The sequence below is a fragment of the Pan troglodytes genome, chromosome 10 (genome assembly GCF_028858775.2).
Source record: "Pan troglodytes isolate AG18354 chromosome 10, NHGRI_mPanTro3-v2.0_pri, whole genome shotgun sequence".
Lineage (NCBI taxonomy): Eukaryota > Metazoa > Chordata > Mammalia > Primates > Hominidae > Pan > Pan troglodytes.
In genome coordinates, this window is record NC_072408.2 from 102,493,512 (window position 1) to 102,516,203 (window position 22,692).

Here is a 22,692-nt window from a genome sequence, read left to right on the forward strand (position 1 = left end):
TCAGCTCACTGCAACCTTCACCTCCCAGGTTCAAGTGATTCCCCTGCCTCATCCCTCTGAATAGCTGGAATTACAGGTGCCTGCCACCGTGGCCCGCTAATCTTTGTATTTTTAGTAGAGATGGGGTTTCACCATGTTGGCCAGACTGGTCTTAAACTCCTGACCTCAAGTGATCCGCCCGCCTCAGCCTCCCAAAGTGTTGGGATTACAGGCATAAGCCACTGTGCCTGGCCTCAGGAACACTTCTTAATGATTTTTTTTTCTTGCCTTAAGAAAACTTGAAGCAACTTCTTTTGTTAGTCTTTTTAGTCTTCTCCCTTCCTTCACTATTGTTGTTATTATTTTAGAGTCAGGGTCTCACTCTGTCATCCAGACTAGAGTGCAGTGGCATGATCATAACTCACTGCAACCTCAAAGACTCCTGAGCTCAAGGGATCCTTCTACCTCAGCCTCCAGAGTAGCTGGGACTGTAGACATGCACTACCACACCTGGCTAATTTTTAATTTTTTTTTTTTTTTTTTGAGACAGAGTCTTGCTCTGTTGCCCAGGCTGGAGTGCAATGGCGTGATCTCGGCTCAGTGCAAACTCCGCCTCCCAGGTTCAAGCAATTCTCCTGTCTCAGCCTCTTGAGTAGCTGGGTTTATAGGCACCCACCATCATGCCTGGCTAATTTTTGTATTTTTAGTAAAGACAGGGTTTCACCATGTTGGCCAGGCTAGTCTCAAACTCCTGATCTCAGGCGATCTGCCCACCTCGGCCTCCCAAAGTGCTGGTATTACAGGCGTGAGCCACCACGCCTGGCCTTAAATTTTTTTTTTTAGAGATTGGATCTCGCTTTGTTGTCTAGGCTGGTCTCAAATTCGTGGGCTCAAGCAAGCCTCCTGCCTCAGCCTCCCAAAGTGCTGGGATTATAGGTGTGAGCCACTGCGTCTGGCCCTCCCTTCCTTTATAGAGGAAGAAATAGGCAAAGAAAAGTTAGGAGGTAAGCAGGAAGCGAGTCTTCTTAAATGGAATCATAGGTGAGTTTGAGATTTACAGGAGAGGCTCAAACGGGTGATTTGGAGGATGCACCTGGGCCTAGAAAAAGACACAAGAACATCTGGCTGTCTGGACTGTATAAAGGAGTGAAGACTTCTCTTTACAACAACCATAAATAGTTTTGGATGTGAATTTCTGAAGCTTAAGGAACAAAATACTCAGCAAAATCTCTGGGTCACAGATGATTGGCTCCTTGCTCTGGAATAGCAATGCTTAATGTTGAGAAGCTTCAAACCTTTGAAATCTGTCATTGCCCAAAGCCTGAGAATAACTCACTAAATCCCAGGTTGACCTCCCTATAGAATCAGCTTGCAGTTCATGACAAATAAGGCAGGGAGAGAATTTATAGAGTTAATTACTAGGCTTGGTTCTATTAAATGTGCAAAGCACACATGCAAGGGGCTGGAGCTTGGACATGAGTGGAGAGACTTGAATTCTTTCGCAGCTGGAATGTGCCGGAACTTCCCAAAGGCTTGAAAGAATGCCTAGAATTTATTTTTTCTTTTATGGTCACTGTTATTTCTCACAGAGGCAAGTGAATCTTCCCAAGCTACCATGACGGGAGTCGAGGAGCTCCCGGCAGCCTTGTGGGGAACAAAGCCAGCTAGCTCTCCATGGCTTGGGCGGGCAGGGATCCCTGACTTTCTCTCACATGGGGGGCAGACAGGAGCTGTTGTAAATCTTTAAAGCCAAAAGGAAAATTAACGAGCGCAGCACAGAGCAGGAACTTGTCAGCTCGGTAATGGGTGGTGGGAGGAAGAATTCTGCTGCTTCCTCCTGGGCATTAAGTGTAACTCAAACTCCTGTTTTGTGGCCATTGTCCAATTATAACAGCTTTCTACTCTGGAGAATTTAGTCATTGACTGCTTTCAAGTCACCTGGGGGAAAACAGTATTCAATACGATCAAGAGGATGAGGTCTCTTGTTTTGAATTTTCCCTTTAGTGATGGAAACAAAATACTTCTCTGAATCCATTTAGGGCATTGAGCACTCCCAAAAGAAGCCCTACAATGGAGAGAAAGAGCAGGGATTATTAAAGTGATCTTCTGAAGGACCTCCCCCACTAGAATGGAGAGTGTAGAATGCAGAGTAGGGATTTTGTGTCATGCGCTGCTCTATCTCCAGAACCTAGAACTGGACCTATCGCACAGGAGGCTGACAAGAAATAGGTGCTAAAGTAACGAATGAAGATCTACAATCCAACAAATGACGCTGTTCGGGAGCTCAGAGCTTTAAAGCAGTGTGATGTAGTTGCAGGAGCGTAGGGTGTGGAATCAGGCAGATATAGTGTTGTTGGATTGTAGATCTTCATTTGCTCATTTAGCACCTATAGGTTTATTCATTAACTTAGCACCTATAGGTTTTGGCTCTGCTAGTTTGCTAGCTGTCTGGCCTATGGCAAGTTACTTTACTCCCCTTAATCTCGTGGTCTTCATCTGTAAAATGAAATAATAATCCCAACTTCAAAGTTGTTCTGAGGATTCCTTGAGATGATGACTGTGATGGTGTTTGACACTCTGAAAATGCTGATCCCAACCCTATCTCTCCTTAAATCATGTCAGTTCAGTAAGGAATTTACATAATGAACTATCTATTCAGTGGGAGAGTTAGAAAGCGGAAGCATCTATTTATTGCCACAAAAATTTATAGATTAAGTTTAGGCAACATAGGGATAACCTATATCTTCTTAAAAAAAAAAAAATTATCCAGGCATGGTGGCAAATGCCTGTAGTCCCAACTACTTGGGTGGGAGGATCACTTGAGCCACCGGGGGTCAAGGCTGCAGTGAGCTGTGATCTCGCCACAGCATTCCAATCAGGATGATAGAGCGACACCCTGTCTCAAAAAAAAGTTGATAGTTTATACATTTATTTATTCATTTACAGATTTATAGATTACAAATTACTCGTGATGTCTTAAGGTATTTATTGTTTTGTTTTTACACGTGTGTTATTTTGTGTTTACAAAAGGAAAAGACACTTCATAAAGCTATTGAATCCCGAAAAGTCAACTTTAATTTTATTTTTATTTTTTGAGGCAGGGGCTCACTCTGTTGCCCAGGTTAGAGTTAGGTAGCGTAATAATGGTTCACTGCAGCCACGACCTTCCGGGCTCAAGCAATCCTCTTACCTCAACCTCCCAACTAGCTGGGACCATAGGTGCGTGGCACCATGCCCAGCTAATTTTTAAATTTTTTTGATTAATTAAGTGGGATCTCCCTATGCTACCCAGGCCAGTTTTGAACTCCTAGGGTCAAGGGATCCTCCTGCCTCAGCCTTCCAAAGTGCTGGGATTATAGATGTAAGCCTGAACAATATGAGGCTTTAAACACTACTTCTCAAAGAGCCTTAGCCAGTTCTGGTAGGATAATATCCCGGGGCAAGTGAAAACTTGGAGAGGCAGGTTGTTCCTAAACTTAATCTTCTCTCTTGAAGCATTTGGTGAAACCTATAAAATTTGGGGGCGTGCAAATTAAGTGTACTTGTAAATATGGTTTGAAAAAATGCATTCACTGTATTTTTGCTTCCCACTGTTTAGTATAACATTTATCAGAGAGGCAGAAAACATGCGGATAAAAATATCCAGTTGTGTATTCTCAGTTGGTATCAAAAGCTAGGTCACTGAAGGTCACTGCCCAGCAAGTCCGCATGTGTAAGAGAGTGTTGGTATGTAAGAGTGTTTCTGATGTTAAGGAATTCTGTTTGCTGTGATGCGAGTTGTGTACATCTCCTTGATTTTTCTCCCCATATGTAACCAAAAAAATGCTATCCTGGATTTTATTTCTCTTTCACAGGAATGGGAAGGAAAAGTGTGGAGTCCGTGTGGATTTCTCTTATTTTATTTGTGGCTTGAATGTACATTTCTGAGAGAGGGTAAGTGAAGCCATCCTCCATGTTTTCCTTTCTCAATGTCACTTCCTGTTCACCTTTCTCCTTATTCTTAAGCCTCTGAAGGTTACAATGGGGGTGTGTGTGCAGGACTGCTACTGCCTAAGGGAAAATTACGACGCTGCCTAGGCAGCCTGATTTATGAGGCATTGAAAGGCACATCTGACCAAAAATATCCCCCCCACTGGCCTGCCACCAGTGCCTGAAATACCTATGATTAGAATCACCCATTAAAATGTTTTCTGCAGGCCGGGCATGGTGGCTCACGTCTGTAATCCCAGCACTATGGGAAGCCGAGGCGGGCGGATCACCTGAGGTCAGGAGTTGGAGACCACCAGCCTGGCCAACATGGTGAAACTCCATCTCTACTAAAAATACAAAAATGAGCCGGGCGTGGTGGTGGGCGCCTGTAATACCAGCTACCTGGGAGACTGAGGCAGGAGAATCGCTTGAACCCAGGGGTGGAGGTTGCAGTGAGCTGAGGTTGCTCCACTGCACTCCAGCCTGGGTGACAGAGTGAGACTATCTCAAAAAAAAAAAAAGAAAAAAAAAGTTTGCAGACATGCCTGGCTTCTTTGGGTCATGAAGACATTGTGTTAGGAGAAAATTGGGAAGTGGGAAAATGGGAAAGTATTGCATTATAATGATTTATATTATGAACCTATCAATCTCTTGGTCAAGAGTAACATCTTGATAAGTAAGTAGACTGAGGCTGGAGGGAAAGTTGGGAGTTGAGAGTTTTGTCCAGCATCTTGGTGTACACCCTGTGCAGGATGAAGTCGACAGGTAGCTGGGGAGAGATTGTACAAAGTGGATTGAGGGGTAGAGATAGCAAAGACAAATTTAGGTATTTCACAGGTCTATACAAGGCCAGGTTAGGAAGTAAGGGTACATAATTGCCAGAGGAATCTCCTTTCTGACTGACTTTAAGGAATCTCTCTTACCGACTCTACAGGGCTGTTATGTGAGGTTCTTTCAATTTTCCTTTTCCACCATCTTAGTTTTGGGGTAACCATAACAGGACTAATGATTCTGTTATTCATAAAATAATATTTGTGACAAAGGCCAAGTAGATTTATATCCGACAAATCCAAGTGGATTTGTCGAGTCTATTCTGTAAAAGTGTCCAGAGCAGTGCTTCTCAAAGTCTTGTCTATAGACCACCTCTATCTGAGTTACCACTGGTGCTTATGAAAATCTCCCTCCCCGGGCCCCATCTAGACCTTTGGAATCAAGACTCTCTGAGGTAGAGGCCTGGGTCTCTGCATTAAAAACAGCTGTGTGGCCGGGCCTGTAATCCCAGCACTTTGGGAGGCCGAGGTGGGCGGATCACGAGGTCAGGAGATCGAGACTATCCTGGCTAACACGGTGAAACCCCGTCTCTACTAAAAATACAAAAAATTAGCTGGGCGTGGTGGCAGGCGCCTGTAGTCCCCGCTACTCGGGAGGCTGAGGCAGAAGAATGGCGTGAACCCGGCAGGCGGAGGTTGCAGTGAGCCGAGATTGTGCCACTGCACTCCAGTCTGGGCAACAGATTAAGACTTGGTCTAAAAAAAATAAATCAATTTTAGTATATGGTAAAAGTAATGGGTTTCCCTAATTTCCTGGTTACCATTGTTTACAGTTTCTGTATTATTTCACCTTCTGTAGCTTTTCTGGCTCTTCAAACACAATTAACAGCAGGAAAGTTAGATGGAAAATTTTTGTAATAAATATTCAGAAATACCTTACATAAATCATGGTGTCTAGCAATGGAAGAATTGATTAACTGAATATATTCTACCTTGAAATGTTCTGCATATTTTTACTAGAACAAACTGCCTTTTTTTATTTTTATTTTTTAATTTGAGACAGAGTTTTGCTCTGTTGCCCAGGCTGGAGGGCAGTGGTGTCATCTCAGCTCACTGCAGCCTCCACCACCTGCAAACTGCCTTTTTCTAGCTGTTGGTTTCCTTGATACTCTTATATCATTATCTTTTGTTTCCTGCCCCTATCTCCCTCCCCTTGGTTGACAAAGTGCCTACATTCTCTATTTTTTCCCATTTCCTTGTCTCTCTCTGGTGTAATTCCTTCTCATTCATCTTGCAAGCAGAATTTCTCTATACAGCAAAGGTCAGAGCTGACAGGACTGATCTGAAATGCTGTTGAATTTCATAGTTGCTCATTCAAGATCATTACTGATACATGCAAAAGTGGACCTTCTGCCAAAATCGACCTCAGAAAATCAGACCAAGAGGAAAAGGGCAAAGGTAAAGAAGAGACTCTTGCTGGGCAGCGGCTGATGCCTGTAATCCTAGCACTTTGGGAGGCTGAGGAGGGAGGATTGCTTAAGCCCAGGAGTTCGAGACCAGCCTGGGCAACACTGCCAGAACCCAGTCTCTACAAATAATTAAAAAACAATCAGCTGGGTGTGGTGGCGTGCATCCAGCTGGGACCACAGGCTACTCAAGAGGCTGAGGCAAGGGGATTGCTTGAGCCCAGGAGGTTGAGGCTGCAGTGAGCTGTGATCACGCCACCACACTCCGGCCTGTGTGACAGAGTGAGACCTTGTCTCGAAAAAATTAAAAAAAAAAAAAAAAAAAAAAAAAGAAGGGACTCTTACCATTTCCACTTCCTCTTAATATAAATGACATTAGGCAGCATTACTCTGATGGCGCTGTAACCATAGGAAGGAGTAGAAAATGACACAGCCGCATAGTGGCATGATAGAATACATTACAATTTGGAGTGTGTAAAAAAAAAAAACCGGAAGAAAATGCTGATTTTCAATTCTCTTCCCTCAACTAAAGAAACAGGCGTGAAGGAAAATGGTGCAGTTGGCATTATCTCACATGGACTCCTTTCTAAATGCAAGAATGCCCTTTTAGGGGCTGAAATATGAACACTGTGAGTTAGAATGCATGGGTTCAAATTCAGACTTCACAATTATTATCTGACTGTCCTTGAACAATTTAATCAGTCTCCTGCACCTCTGTTTCTTCATCTGAGAAATGGGAATAATAATAGCATGCACCTCAGGGGTGGTTAGGAGCATAAAATGGGGATAACACCTGTAAAGCACTAAGAAAAGTGCCTTGCATGTAGTAAACTCTTAATTGCTGCTTGCTAGCATTGATATATTTTTTCTTTTTTGAGACAGTGTCTTGCTCTGTTGCCCAGGCTGGAGTACGGCGGCAAGATCATGGCTCACTGCAGCCTCGACCTCCTGGGCTCAAGTGATCCTCACCTCAGCCTCCTGAATAGCTAGGACTATAGGCACACACCACCATGCCCTGCTAACTGTTTTATTTTTTTGGAGAGACGTGGTCTCACTATGTTACCCAGGCTGGTCTCGAACTCCTGAGCTCAAGCAATCCTCTCACCTTGGCCTTCCAAAGTGCTGGGATTATTTTTTATTCACCAAGTTTGAAATCTTTGGTAGTGTCCTAGCTGAGGAGGCATCCAGGGAGTTTCTGGGCAGAATATTTAACCGATACTGTGAAAATCTGCTAACAGTGGTTGTTTTGCTTTTTGGGAAGCAGGGTTCCTTGCCTGGCTGCTGTTCCCCCCTGGTCACATGGGCACACTATGATTAAATCATTCCTAGTAAATCTTGGATATTCTTGGATTTAATAATAAATTAATTACTAATGATCACACTTTGGAACATGTTTCCCTGCCTGTGACATACTAAGAAACTAGAAATGTATTCAGCATTTACCAAAACACTCTTCCTTTTTTTTTTTAAGACAGGGTCTCACTCTGTGGCCCAGGCTGGAGTGCAGTGTTGCAATTATGGCCTTGATCTCCCAGGCTCAAACGATCCTCCCACCTCAGCCTCCCAGGTAGCTGGGATTACAGGCATGCACCACCACACCCAGCTAATTTTTTGTGGGTTTTGTAGAGATGAGGTCCTCCTATGTTGCCGAGGCTGGTCTTAAACTCTTGGGCTCAAGTGATCCGCCCACCTTGGCCTCACCAAGTACTGGCATTACAGGCGTGAGTCACCGCACCTGGCCAAAACCCTCTCTTAATGGAACATACATCTCACATTCTGGAAATATCTATTATCCCAGTGCATATTTCTTTCTTTCTCATGACTAACATTCTGCTTTTTTAGTTATTCACATACATAAACTGACTGATAATAAATCTGGGAAGTTGTCATTTAAAAAAATGCACATTTCAAACACAATCAGTAATCGTCAAAAAGTAGAGACATGTTTACATTTCTTTGGTGAAAGTGTAGGAACACAGGGACTAGGGAATCATTTTTTAAAAAGTATTTTCAGACAAATCATTTTCTGAGAGACTTAAAAAAAGAAACTGTCAGTCATTTGAGGCACACCCTTTTGCTTCTATTCCATTTTTATTATACCAATCTCTCTTGCAAAATTGATGTTATTCATAAATATTTTCCTTCCAAACTGGGAAATAAGATGTGAGTTTGGCCCTTTGATAAAGTTAGGCTCAGGGACTGCTTATCATTGAAACAATGAGCACAAAAGCGATTCAGTCCCGGGACTTCTCACAAAACTCAGCGGGCCAGGCGGTGCTCACTCTTGTTCTCAGGCATTCCAGGGGAGTGGCAGAGGGACAGCCAGCACGAGACATTTTCAAGGTTCTTTTTCCCACCCTTTAGAATTGGTAAGTCTCCGATCGTTTAGAAAAGGATTTGTTTTGCAAGAACCTAAAGTGTCCCCAAGAACTATGTTTACCCATAATAGGCCTTGCTCTCTGTTTAACAGAGCCAGATGGACACTGCTATTTGGCTCATGGTCATATCCCCACAGATTTGACCTCATTTAGAGGACACTATTAAAAGATTATCCTATTATTGAGAATTTCCATTGCATCAAATAGCAAATATTAGTAACATTCCTCTACAGGGAAAATGATGTAAGAAGAGGGTAAGACTGTGTTGACCTCAGGCAAATCACATGGATAGGTATGTGGCAATTATGAAACTCAGTGCTGACTAATAAAGCCCAGCGGCACACAGAGTAAAGGTCCAGGAGCAGAGACTTTCCCAGTAGCTCTCGAAGGAAGTGTTGAGGTTCCACTGAAGCCATAGATGGAAATCTTATTTGACTCCGTTGTCTTAGTACCAAGATGGTTATTTTGAAAGAGGCTAAGGAGGAGAAAGTGCATGTAGCAGGATGGCAGGATGGGATGTGGGGATGATGGGATGATGGGATGTTGGGATGATGGGATGATGGGATGTTGGGATGATGGGATGATGGGATGTTGGGATGATGGGATGTTGGGATGACGAGATGTTGGGATGTTGGGATGTTGGGATGATGGGATGTTGGGATGTTGGGATGTTGGGATGATGGGATGATGGGATGATGGGATGTGAGGATGTTGGGATGTTGGGATGATGGGATGATGGGATGTTGGGATGATGGGACAATGGGATGTTGGGATATTGGGATGATGGGATGTTGGGATGTTGGGATGATGGGATGTTGGGATGTTGGGATGTTGGGATGATGGGATGTTGGGATGATGGGATGTTGGGATGTTGGGATGTTGGGATGTTGGGATGATGGGATGATGGGATGATGGGATGTTGGGATGATGGGATGTTGGGATGATGGGATGTTGGGATGTTGGGATGATGGGATGTTGGGATGTTGGGATGACGGGATGTTGGGATGTTGGGATGATGGGATGTTGGGATGTTGGGATGATGGGATGTTGGGATGTTGGGATGATGGGATGTTGGGATGTTGGGATGATGGGATGTTGGGATGTTGGGATGACGGGATGTTGGGATGTTGGGATGATGGGATGTTGGGATGTTGTGATGATGGGATGTTGGGATGTTGGGATGATGGGATGATGGGATGTTGGGATGATGGCATGTTGGGATGATGGGATGATGGGAATGGGAATGGGGTCATGAGGGGGCCAGCTCCATTTTCTCCTTTGCATTTACAAAATGGGGAACATAAGGTTTCTTTCTTTTCCTTTTCCTTTTTTTTTCCACTTTGGAAGCCAAATGATGCTCATAGGAAATTTAAAACTGCACTGGAAGGCTGCAAGTGATTTGAGAATTAAGACCTTAAGAAACGGTTCTAATAGTAACCTATCTTTCTGAATGTTGCTTCCGAAAAGGTACTTGAAAGAGCAATGAAGGAAGCAGATTCTAGTCAAAGGGGACTGGGAAGACACTGGGACCCAACAATTTGGTAAACTAGAAAAAATTAAACTTTCAGTTCTGATTTTACTTGAACACACTTTAAAAACAATTGGTTAAATTTTGTTTTATAAAATAAATTACAGGTCGGGTGCAGTGGCTCACGCCTGCAATCCCAGCATTTTGGGAGGCCAAGGCAGGTGGATCACCTGAGGTCAGGAGTTCGAGAGCAACCTGGCCAACATGGTGAAACTCTGTCTCCACTAAAAACACAAAAATTAGTCGGGCGCGGTGGTGAGTGCCTGTAATCCCAGCTACTCAGGAGGCTGAGGCAGGAGAATTGCTTGAACCCGGGAGGCGAAGGCTGCAGTGAGCCAAGATCAGGCCACTGCACTCCAGCCTGGGTAATGGAGCAAGACTCTGTCTCAAAAAAAAAAAAAAAAAAAAAAAATTACAAAAGTAGTACATGGTTAGTGAAAGAAAGTCAAGCAATACAAATGTATGTAAAATAAGAAAGGAAAAGTCTCCTTCATTCTTTGCCAGACAGGCACCAATACTGTTATAATCTGTCTCTCTTTCAGGACTTTTATTTATGTATTTGAGACAGGGTCTTAATCAGTCACCCAGGCTGGAATACAGTGGCATGATCATAGCTCACTGTAACCTTGAATTCACTGTAACCTTGAACTCCTATGCTCAAGACATCCTGCTGCCTCACCCTCCTGAGTAGCTGAAACTACAGGTGGGCACCATCATGCCTGGCTATTTTTCTTTTTTTAAGAGATGGGGGTCTCACTCATTGCCCAGGCTGGTCCCAAACTCCTGACCTTACGAATCCTCCCATCTCAGCCTCTAAAAGTGCTATGATTGCAGTTGTGAGCCACTGTGTCTGGCCCTCTTTCAGAACTTTAAAAACACTATATATACTATAAATGTGTTTTTGGGGTGGGGCTAATTATGTATGTTCTGCAATTTTTTTTAACAATGTTTTATGGACTTTTTTCTACTCTTTTTAAAAAAATTCTACTCTTTGGCCGGGCATGGTGGCTCATGCCTGTAATCCCAGCACTTTGGGAGGCCCAGATGGGCTGATCACGAGGTCAGGAGATCAAGACCATCCTGGCTAACACGGTGAAACCCCGTCTCTACTAAAAATATAAAAAATAGCCGGGCGTGTTGGCGGTTGCCTGTAGTCCCAGCTACTCGGGAGGCTGAGGCAGGAGAATGGCATGAACCCGGGAGGCGGAGCTTGCAGTGAGCCGAGATCGCGCCACTGCACTCCAGCCTGGGGGACAGGGCGAGACTCCAGCCTGGGGGATAGAGCGAGACTCCCTCTCAAAAAACAAAACAAACAAAACAAAACAAAACAAAAATTTCTACTCTTTTTGAAGTGGGTATTTGTTATTTTAAATAAAGTGAAATGGAAAATTCTGTATCTGATGTATTTAAAATTTTTTTTTTGGCATGCTATACTTACCAACATGTTTTATAAGTTGCTTCTAAATGATAACCATACTAGATAGTGGTCCACCTACCAGGATAAGATACGATAGGTAAGAAGCTAAGAGACATGCTGCAGGTGAAAAAGCAGATTTCATAAGACTATGTTTAGAATAATTCCAATGATATAAAACATATATATGTATGCACAGAAAACAGTCTATGTTATAGACACCAGAGTGCTAATGGCTCTTATCCCAGGATGGCTAGAGTATAAATATTTTTTCCAGTTATGCTTTTTCTGTGTTTTCAACAATGAACATTTATTACTTTTAAAATTAGTTAAAATTAATTAATTAATGTAATATAAAAATCACAATGTATCTGATGAAAAAAGTTTGTGTCTAAAGGCTACAGAAAATAAATCCATCTGAGTTAGCTTCCACTCCATTCCAAAACCCCGGAGTAACAGAGAGAAAGTCAGTCAGGTCTTCTTTTATTTTCTTAAATTAATGAATTAGATTTAAGTTCCCTCATTATGAGAAGATAATCTTTAGCATCACTGAAAGAGTTAAGAAATGAGACAAAAATCAGGAGATCATATTCCTTTATTACATATATGAAATATAAAAACAAATTAACAAAGCAATATATATATATTTTTGCAAGTCCACAGGACTTCAGAGAAAAAAAGGTTCTGTATGTGAAATTATTCATATGGCACTGTGTTCATGTTTTGTATATTCAAGTACAAAAGAAACTATGTATAGTGGTTATGCATGGGTACAGAAGATGAATAATAATGAAAAACTGTGATTTTTTGACTATCAATCACATACATTGTGTTAAAAAACAGGTAAATATAATGACTATTACTGTTAAGAAAGACAAGGAGGAAAACTGTTTCAATGTTCAGGTTTAAATACTAAGCACAAAAATATAACAAATTCTGTGTCTACAATAATTTTTGAAGTGTATACAAGTGCATTGCAAATGAGCTCTTTAAAATTTAAAGTCCATTTCCCCTTTAGCCAAGCACATGTCTACATTTATGATTTCTTTCTCTTATTTTAAAGTCTCTTCTGGTTTAGTTTTTTAAAAAGTTTCATCATGGCTGTCATCTTGGAATCTAGCCTCCAGCTCAAAGCTGAGACTTCACGCACACATATTCTCCTTTCTGGTTGCATCTTCACCTAGTTTCTCCAAGTATTCAGAGTTAAATAGCACAACTTCTTTTATATGGTCACTTTTGTCCACATGTAGTGGCAGTGCTGCTGCCTCAGTAGGCTTTCTCACACACCCTTTTCCTTCTTTCAACAGCAGTCACCAAACGTTCACAACACAAGTGGTAGGTAGTAAAGTGCTTTATACAAGGAAATACTATACACACATGGAGAGGTTCCATTTAACACCTACAGACCAAAGTTCATGCATAACACACAAGAGAAGGCTCTTTAACAAACACCTTTTCTGATAGTAGGGTTAGGGATTCCTTAAAACGTCATTCATTACTTTAAGTAGCATCAAACGTAAGTAACATAGCTGAAGCTGGAAGGCGTCCTTGTTAGAGGTACTGCCCTTAATGAATTACTGCTAAATGTCATGCTGCTATTAAAATATTCTTAATAGTTAAGAATTTCAGAATCAGTCCCATAGAAAACAGATATCAGTGTAGGGGTTTTCATTTCTCTTCATGAAATAAAACTGTATTTAAACATGGGTCCAGAAGAGATAAGTTAGATAAGACCCATGCATTCAAACATTTCTATATGTTTTGGCACTTTAAAAAATTCCAGTTTCCTGTCTGAGGTCTTCTTGCTCTAACGTTTGTGTTTTGTACATAGACAAGTGCCATTATGTGCTAGCCATCTTAATGCTACTTGCACTCTCTTTTTAAAATATCCATGACTTTTCTTCCAAGAGAAGGTTTCCAGTGCTGGACAAAGCTTTTCATATTCACAATTAGTTTGCCTGTTCTTATATCCTCATGTCCTGCTACAAGGTATTCCAAACCTAAAAGAGAACAAAATTAGGGGCTATATAGTATCATACTTTGTTGAAGGGAGAGATGTGACTCCAGCAGGTTTTCTTTTGCATTTATTTTGAGACAAGGTCTTGCTCTGTTACCCAGGCTGGAGTGTAGTGGCATAATCCTGGCTCACTGCAGCCTCAATCTCCTGGGTTTAGGTAATCCTCCCTCCTCAGCCTCCCAAGTAGTTGGTACTACAGTTGTGCGCCACCACTCCCAGCTAATTTTTTCATATTTTTTTGTCGAGATGGGGTTTCATCATGTTGCCCAGGCTGGTCTCGAGCTCCTGAACTCAAGCCATCTGCCCACCTCGGCCTCCCAAAGTGCTGGGATTACAGGTGTGAGCCACTACGCCTGCCTGACTCCAGCAGTTTTATATATTCAAGGTTGGAATAAGGAGTAAGAAACATTAATAGCTGCCATTTAGTAAGCATTTACTACGCTTAGTGCATGTATGCTTTACACGTATGATCTCATTTAGCTTTGAAAATAACCCTGTGAGGTAGATAATTTTTTCCTTCTTGTTTTGCAAATGAGGAAACTGAGGCTCAGCAAGGCTAAGAAACTTGTTCGATATCTTTTTGTAAGTATAGCAGCATCTGGACTCAAACTCAGGTCATGCTGAGTCTAGAACCTTTCCTTTGTACTATACCATGCTCTATGACAAAGAACTGAGGGTTCTAAGGACACTTATCATACTGCCCTAGATCAGTACATCTTGGATACTCACTGTGTATGGTAGTGTATATTAAGGAGGTTTGTTTTTGTTTTTGTTTTGTTTTGTTTTGATTTTGGATGGAATCTCGCTCTGTTGTCCAGGCTGGAGTACAGGGGTGCCGTCTTGGTTCACTGCAACCTCTGCCTCCTGGGTTTAAGCAATTCTTGTGCCTTGGCCTCCCAAATAGCTGGGATTGCAGGCATGCACCACCATGCCCGGCTAATTTTTGTATTTTTAGTAGAGACAGGGTTTTACCATGTTGGCCAGGCTGGTCTCGAACTCCTGACCTCAGGTGATCCGCCTGCCTCGGCCTCCCAAAGTGCTGGGATTATAGGCATGAGCCACCGTGCCCAGCCTAAGGAGGATTTTTATAAAAGTGAAACAAGCATTTGGGAAAACATATAGGAAAGAAGCTATGAATTATAGAAAATAACACATATTCCCTATATAAAGCCTATGTGTTTTTGGAATAGGATGTTTGTTTGTCATACATTAAAAAAAAAAAGAAAAACTAAATAAATGATAAAACTTGCCTAGATCTTGTGATGACCTTGTATTCAAAATTCGTTTCAAGCTTTAGATAACAAATTTTAGCTAATATATCCAAGAAATGAAAGGACAGTCTCATCACCTATAGATTAGTAAAAAGAAATACAATTGCCCTCAGTTAATGTTTGTAATAACGTAGATTTTGGTATTTAGGAACAATTTTTAAAATTATAGGATAGATAAAATAATTATGTTTATAAAATAAAAACTTTCCAATATAAAATAGAGGCACACTTTTAAAAACGAAATTAAGTGAATGCTAGATGCTAAAATTCAACTGCAAATATCAATTTAATTTCACAAATTGATTCATTGCTCATTTTTCACTGAAATGACTGAGAAAAAAAATGTCATCCAAGTAGTAATGAGCACCTGTAACAACCATACAGGCTTCTTGGAAAACGGCTTATTCCAGGTTCAGGGCAGGAAGTTGAGCATGGGACATCTCTTTGTGTTAAAAAACAAGAAAGCTTTCAAAGATGAATGTGTGTCTTTTTAAAAGGACACAGCAGCTAGCAGGAAGGGGTTATAACTTGTCAAAGTTGTGGTAAGTTGAGCACCAAGAAACATAATAATTGTGTTTATGAAAACACATTAAATCCATAGAAATCCATAATTCCAAAACGACACCAAAAAACGAGAAAGCCAGAGAAAAATTAACTTGTCATCTTTAGAGGTAGCTGTTAAAACCATTTCTTACTTTGAAAATTAGAAATTACAGGGAAGGAATGTAGCATTTATCCTGTCTTTACAATAAGAACTGTATTTCATGATAACCTAGTTGCCCAGCTTGGGAGAGAAAGCCCTCTTACAGAAGAATGCCAGCTAATAAGAGAAGAGAATTCAAAAGAATTAGAAAAACATCATTTCTCAGACTCTAATGAAATTATTGATTCAGGAAAGGATTATCAATTGGCGATAAAGTCATTAAATGAATGGTTAATGGAAAGCTGGATGCTTGTAGAATGCTACATAATATCACATTCACTCTTTTCTATCTCTAAAGGTAAAACAAAACTTTGGCAATGGAGAGATCAGACTGCCTTCATTGTAATCCAAAGGTCAAGCTTAGAGACACTGATGGGAGGTTATCCAGGTACCGTGTGCATTCGACATGATTCAACATGAAGCACACAATGATCTCTATAATGGACTCTAGCCAAAATGTTTGTCTTGAATCAATCAAGCCTTTCTTTAGAGATTACAGAAGATAGAAGAGATAGAGGAACAAGCTAAACACCACCATAAATGAACCAACCACACAAATGTTGATGGTCAGATAATGGACAGGGCATCTGACCTGGTTTCCTCAACAAGTCATAAAAAAGGAACTGTGCTAGAATAAAAGAGAGGTGAGGGACTGAAAAACTAGATATAACGTGTGATCCTGGATTGAATGCTGGCAAGGACACATCAGCTGTAGAGGACATTTTGGGATCAGTTGGGAAATAGAAATATGAACTGAGTATTAGATAATATGAAAATCAACCGAAATTGAAGGTAAAGCTTATTAACAGAATAATGCAGGTTACAGAATGGAGCATATACTATGATATCGTTTTGGTTAAAAAATATAATACATACACACAGAGGAAGATTGGAAAGGATTTGCCTAAGCTATTAACAGAGATGATCTCTGGGGGATAGAAATGTGAAATTTAAAAATTTCCCCTAAACGTCTCCCCTCCCCTCCCCTTCCCTCCCCTCTCCTTCCGTTCTTCCTTTTTCTTTCTTTCTTTTTTTTTTTTTTTTGACAAGGTCTCACTCTGTCACCCAGGCTGACGTGCAGTGGCACCATCTGAACTCTGTAGCCTCCACCTCCCTAGGCTCAGGTAATCCTCCCACCTCTGCCTTCTGAGTAGCTGGGACAACAGGCTCATGCCACTAAACCTGGCTAATTTTTGTATTTTCTGTTAGAGATGGGGTTTCACCATGTTGCCCAGGCTGCCCTCGAACTCCTAGGCTCAAGCAATCCACCCACCTCAACCTCCCAAAGTGTTGGGATTACAGGTGTGAGCCACTGCACCCTGCTAAAAGATTATTAAAAGAAACTCATCCTAAACTTTAAAAAAAGCTATTATGGTGTTTTCAGAAGAAGAGAAAAAGGAAAATAATGACACAGAGAGGTTTCAAACACTGGAGAGTACAATGTAAAATGAATGAAAAGGCATTTAAATTATAAAAGGCAACCTTAACTTCTGCATGAAAAACAATCTCAATATTTAATTAACAGACTAGTTAAAAATATAATAGCCTTAAAATTGTTTGTATAATGTCTAAAATAATAAACTCCTCATTTAAAAATACAATAATCAATTTTTAAGAAACTTCAAGGTTAGGGCTGGATGCAGTGGCTCTCGCCTGTAATCCCAGTGCTTTGGGAGGCCGAGGTGGGAGGACTGCTTGAGGCCAGGAGTTTGAGACCATAGCAAGACCCTGTCTACAAAAACATAAACAAACAAAAATTAGCTGGGTTTGGTGGCATGTCTGTAGTCCTAGCTACTCAAGAGGCTGAGGCGGGAGGATTGCTTGAGCCTAGGAGGTTGAGGCTGCAGTGAGCAGTGATAGTACCACCACTCTAGCCTGGGCAACAGAGCAGAGAACCCTGTCTTTAAAAAAAGAAAAAAAAAGAAAGAAATCAATCTCAGGGTTAAGTCTAGTATTTTTACATGAATTTACTTTGAAACTACAAATAGAATAAACAGGAATTTACCATTAAAGTATAAATATAAGTTAAATTGATAAAAACAATACTGAATAAAACCATAAATTATGAAGCAGCATCACACCAAAAACAAATATGCAAAACAATGTTCTTTTACACCTCTTATTAGCATTTATATTTTATTTTCCTATCTCTAGGGTTTTGACATCTACTTTGCTACACGTTTGAGAACACGAAGTTTATTTTGTATCCATAGAAAAAGAAAATACAATACTTTAGTGCTAGTTTTGGTGTTCTAAAATATATGACTGATGAATGAGTAAATGTATGCATGAATTAAGAATGAATGAATATGCAGGGATACCCAATAGGATTGTTTCTTTTCCAAAGTAGCCAAAGAAGCAGGTTGGCGTGTAAGGTTTCAGTTTTCTTATCAGCTTTCTTTGGCCTTGGCTGTTGAACTTGTAAAAATGGAAAAACAAAGTAAAATGAAAGAGTGTCTGGTTTTGCTTTGGCAAGTTCCAGTCTTTTCTTCAAAGCAAGTAAACATGTTTTCAAGAATTCTTTGAATAATTGCGCTTATGTTTTCAATTGTGATGAACTCAGTTGATTCTTTGACTTGGCTTGGCAGAAACCTGATTAGGAAGTATAGTTCACTTCCCGGAGGGTGGCTCACATGGTCAAAGCTTTTGTTTTTAATGTCTCACTAAACTGGGCAGACTTTTTTTTTCTTTTGCCAAGACAGTAGGAAAGCTCTTATAAGAGATGCCTCTAAGCACAAATCATTGGGAAATAGAACTTACATGAATTATTTTTAGTTTCCTGTATTCAAAGCTCAGGATTCTTATTATTTCAGTTTGTTCTTTGGAATTTTATTTATTTATGTATTTTTAATTTCTTTTGAGATACGGTCTTGCTCTGTTTGCCCAGGCTGGAGTGCAGTGGCTCAATCATGGCTCACTGCAGCTTTGACCTCCCCGGCTCAAGTGATCCTCCTACCTCAGCCTTCCAAGTAGTTGGGACTACAGGAATTTGCCACCACACCCAGCTAATTATTTAAAAATTCTTTTGTAGATACTGGGTCTCACTATGTTGCCCAAACTGGTCTTGAACTCCTGGGCTCAAGCTATCCTCCCACCTTGGCCTCCTAAAGTACTGAGATTACAGGCGTGAACCACCATGCCCAGTCTATTTATTTATTTATATAATTTAAAACATTATTTTTCACAGTTTCCTTATTAAAATCTAAATTAATTTAAATATATTATTGAAAGGGTAGAAAAGGATGTGAGAGATTGGTCAACACTTGGCCAAAATCAAAAGTTCTGTATCAATGTTGAGTTTGTTTAGACTGAGGGGATATTTTATTGTTAGTTTATGCTCTCTTTCTCTTTCTCTCTCAGTTATCTGTTTCTCTCAAATTTATTAATCAAAGACCGCAAAAGACTTTGTTTTTTTGAGATGGAGTCTTGCTCTGTCACCCAGGCTGGAGTACAGTGGTGCGATCTCAGCTCACTGCAACCTCTGCCTCCTGGGTTCAAGTGATTCTCCTGCCTCAGCCTCCTGGGTAGCTGGGACTACAGGCACATATCACCATACTGGGCTAATTTTTGTATTTTTAGTAGAGATGGGGTTTCACTGTGTTGGCCAGGTTGGGCACAAAAGACTTCTTATTAATGTAACAATGAGTTTATATGGGGAAGGAATTAGACCAAGAACATAAATAATGCACCTGTTTCATCAGTGCCGCTAAGACACAGATGACAATCACACAAGCAGGGAGATGCAGAGGATTTTTTGAATTATGATTTGTTTTATTAGAACCTGCTAAGTATTATGTTACCATTATCTGGGTACTAATGGTAGGTATTGAAGATACTATGATCAAAAGCCTAAATCCCATCCTCAAATTTGATGAGGGAGACAGAGAAATAAGCAGCTTATAACCCAGGATAACCATGCGCTTGGGGCAAGAACCCCTGTGCTTATTTATTTGTCTTCACTTCTGCTATAACATTTAAAGGTGCAAATCAAATTTCTCTCCAAGTTGCTCTAAAATCCTACAGTTTTTGTTTTATTTCTGCTGTTTCTAATTTGAAACCAGAAATATCATTTCATGAAAAACAAGATGATGAGAACTTGAGAGCTGTTTTCTCTCCAAGAGAAACAGATGCTTTTCAAGCAATAGTCGAAATGAATTCAATATTATTTCCACAGATGGAATTTTGCATTTGAACTTCCTTTGGGAACAGGTTCTACTGTAATAGGACCTAGCTTTCAGATAAAGAGTAAGTGGCAGATAAATTCATGAAAGTGCTTTCTATGCAACTGGCACCTGGAACCAATCTGAGCCTCCTCTTTTAGGATAGAGAGTATTATATTTCTGGATTTTAAAATATTAAACTTTTATAGAGCACATGGAAGAGAAATAATTTTTCGATGTTAGTTCAAAGAATTCCATTTGGATTTCCCGCAGGAGTCAGATGGTGAAAGGGAGAGATGTTCTTGCTGAGTTTGTTTATGTTGTGCTTCAGAGGATGTAAGACAAGCAGCAAATCAGCAGAGACAAGGTGGGTACTAAGATAGGAAAGTCTAATACTCACCAGGATTGAGGATTGGACAAGTGCATCCTCTGTCCGTCCATGATTCTGGATATAATGTTCGCTTTCCTCGGAAAATCTTCAGTTTGGTAGATTTTAAGACCTTTTTAATCTTCACATTGACCTCAACATGAGTACCTTTATCATGAGCTGATAAAATCTTTATTTTTAGCACTGTTAACACAGAAGTCAAAATGCATAGAATTTCATATTATCATTTGAAGTTTGAATAACACTTAAGTATGCATTTCAGAATATAATGGAAAGGTGAATTGATGATGAGGATGTGAAAATTTGCTTTAAAAATCATTAGGCATTAACTTGGATGGAGTTAGAAGCCATTATTCTAAGGAAAGTAACTCAGGAATGGAAAACCAAACCTCATTATGTTCTCATTTGTAAGTGGGAGCTAAGCTATGAGGATGCAAAGACCTAAGAATGATATAATATACTCTGGGGACTCGGGGAAGAGAGGGGATAAGGGATAAAAGACTACATATTGGGTACAGTGTACACTGCTTGGATGATGGGTGCACTAAAATCTCAGAAATCACCACTAAAGAACTCATCCATGTAACCAAAAACCACCTGTTCCCCCAAAACTATTGAAATAAAATAAAATAAAAATACTGAATTAAAAAAATCATAGGCTCATTCAGTTTTGCACTGGCTTTATCTCATTTATCTATATTAACTATATTCTTATATGTTAGGCAATTTCAAACGTGACTCCCTCCAATATCATTATCCTAAGAGAATATCAACCATTTGCCTATTGCAATTATAATCTTTTTTTTTATTATTATACTTTAAGTTTTAGGGTACATGTGCACAATGTGCAGGTTAGTTACATATGTATACATGTTCCATGCTGGTGCGCTGCACCCACTAACTCGTCATCTAGCATTAGGTATATCTCCCAATGCTATCCCTCCCCCCTCCCCCCACCCCACCACAGTCCCCAGAGTGTGATATTCCCCTTCCTGTGTCCATGTGATCTCATTGTTCAGCAATTATAATCTTAAATACATTCAGCTACCACATCTAAACAGAGAGAGGAAACATAGGAAGTAGAATTATCCTGGCTTTTATTTAGGTTCTGACTATATTATTCTTTTGTGGCTGATTGTGTTTAATGTTATGATAGAGAGCAAAATGCTACTGCTAGAATATATTTTGCATATTCCAAAGAGATTATATAATATGATTGACTACTTAATATTCTTCTCCTGGCATAAAATGCAAGCTGACTGGAGTTAGGGAAGCTGTCCCTTAATGGGTGTCCAACCTCTTGACTTCCCTGGGCCACACTGGACCACACATAAAGTACACTAACACTAATGATAGCTGATGAACTGAAACAAAAAGTCTGTGCATAATTTTTGTGATATCCACCACCACAGATAAACCAAAAAGTCTTCACATTTCAAAGGGCTGGACACCCATGCATGACGATGGAGCTCCAGTATTCTGTATGACTTATGATTCTATTACGCCCTCCCATTGATGAAATTGATATGGCTGGGGATTAAGTAATGGAATAATTTGGGGTCGGTAAGAAGGTAAAGCTAAGGATCACTGAGCTACTCAGGAACACTAGGGAACGTAGGGAAGTTCTTTTTTTTTTTTTTTTTTTTTTTTTTTTTTTGAGATGGAGTCTTGCTCTGTCATCCAGGCTGGAGTACAATGGCGCGATCTTGGCTCACTGCAACCTCCACCTCCGAGGTTCAAGCAATTCTTCCTGCCTCAGCCTCCTGAGTAGCTGGGATTACAGGCCACCATGCCCGGCTAATTTTCATATATATATATATTTTCACAGGGAAGTTCTTCTCGGCTTATCCACATCTCCATGGAAGAGTGTGTGTAATGAGAGCACTCTATCTTGGCTGGTCTCATACTCTGCGAATACAGTGTCAGACAGCTATCTTTATGGAGTCATCACATTTTAGACTTCTAAGGGGTCTTAAAAGCTCATGTATTTTATACACGAGGAAGCAAGTTTTAAGAAATTAAGTCCAGATGCAATGGCTCACGCCTGTAATCCCAGCACTTTGGGAGGCTGAGGTAGGCGGATCACCTGAGGTCAGGACTTTGAGACCAGCCCGGCCAACATACAGTGAAATCCTGTCTCTACTAAAAAATACAAAAAATTTAGCTGGGCGTGTGGTGCATGCTTGTAGTCCCAGCTACTTGGGAAGCTGAGCCAGGAGAAATGCTTGAAACCGGGAGGCAGAGGTTGCAGTGAGTCCAGATCACGCCACTGCACTCCAGCCTGGGCGACAGAGCAAAACTCCATCTCTCAAAAACAAACAAACAAACAAACAAACAAATAAATAAATAAAACAAATAAATAAAGTGAACCGTTCAAGTTCACATAACTGGTTGGCTAGAGGTAGAGTTTGGGCTAGAACCCTGATGAGATAAATGCATGAAGGACAGGGAGCATAGTGCCCGGCGTGTGGCTAACGCTCAGTAAATGTTCGCTATTATTATTCCACTAGACTTGTAAGCTAAAAGAGAGCAGGGACCCTGTCTGTCACTTCTATTGCTCAACAGATATTTGCTAAAGGAGTAAGCAAGTAAGTTAAGTGTTTTTTTTTTTTTTTCTATTAAGCCAGGGAATGGGGAGGAGGAAACCAA

General features: G+C 40.6%; 1 protein-coding gene and 1 long non-coding RNA gene across 3 annotated transcripts in view; one reads left to right on the forward strand and one right to left on the reverse strand.

Moving 5' to 3' along the window:
* Positions 1-22,692, forward strand: part of LOC100612995 (uncharacterized) — a 103,529-nt gene that overhangs the window by 10,864 nt on the left and 69,973 nt on the right. Inside the window, exons 2-3 of the long non-coding RNA XR_010148390.1 lie at positions 3,834-3,912; positions 19,929-20,022. This is a non-coding gene — a long non-coding RNA (uncharacterized LOC100612995). The remainder of the gene's footprint in view (positions 1-3,833; positions 3,913-19,928; positions 20,023-22,692) is intronic.
* Positions 12,082-22,692, reverse strand: part of NTN4 (netrin 4) — a 133,665-nt gene continuing 123,054 nt past the window's right edge. For both annotated transcript variants that reach the window (XM_016924014.4, XM_016924015.4), the window contains exons 9-10: positions 20,056-20,226; positions 12,082-13,504 (exon numbers count right to left, since the gene is read on the reverse strand). In XM_016924014.4, the coding sequence (XP_016779503.3) occupies positions 13,368-13,504; positions 20,056-20,226 (308 nt within the window). In that variant the 3' untranslated portion in view covers positions 12,082-13,367. The remainder of the gene's footprint in view (positions 13,505-20,055; positions 20,227-22,692) is intronic.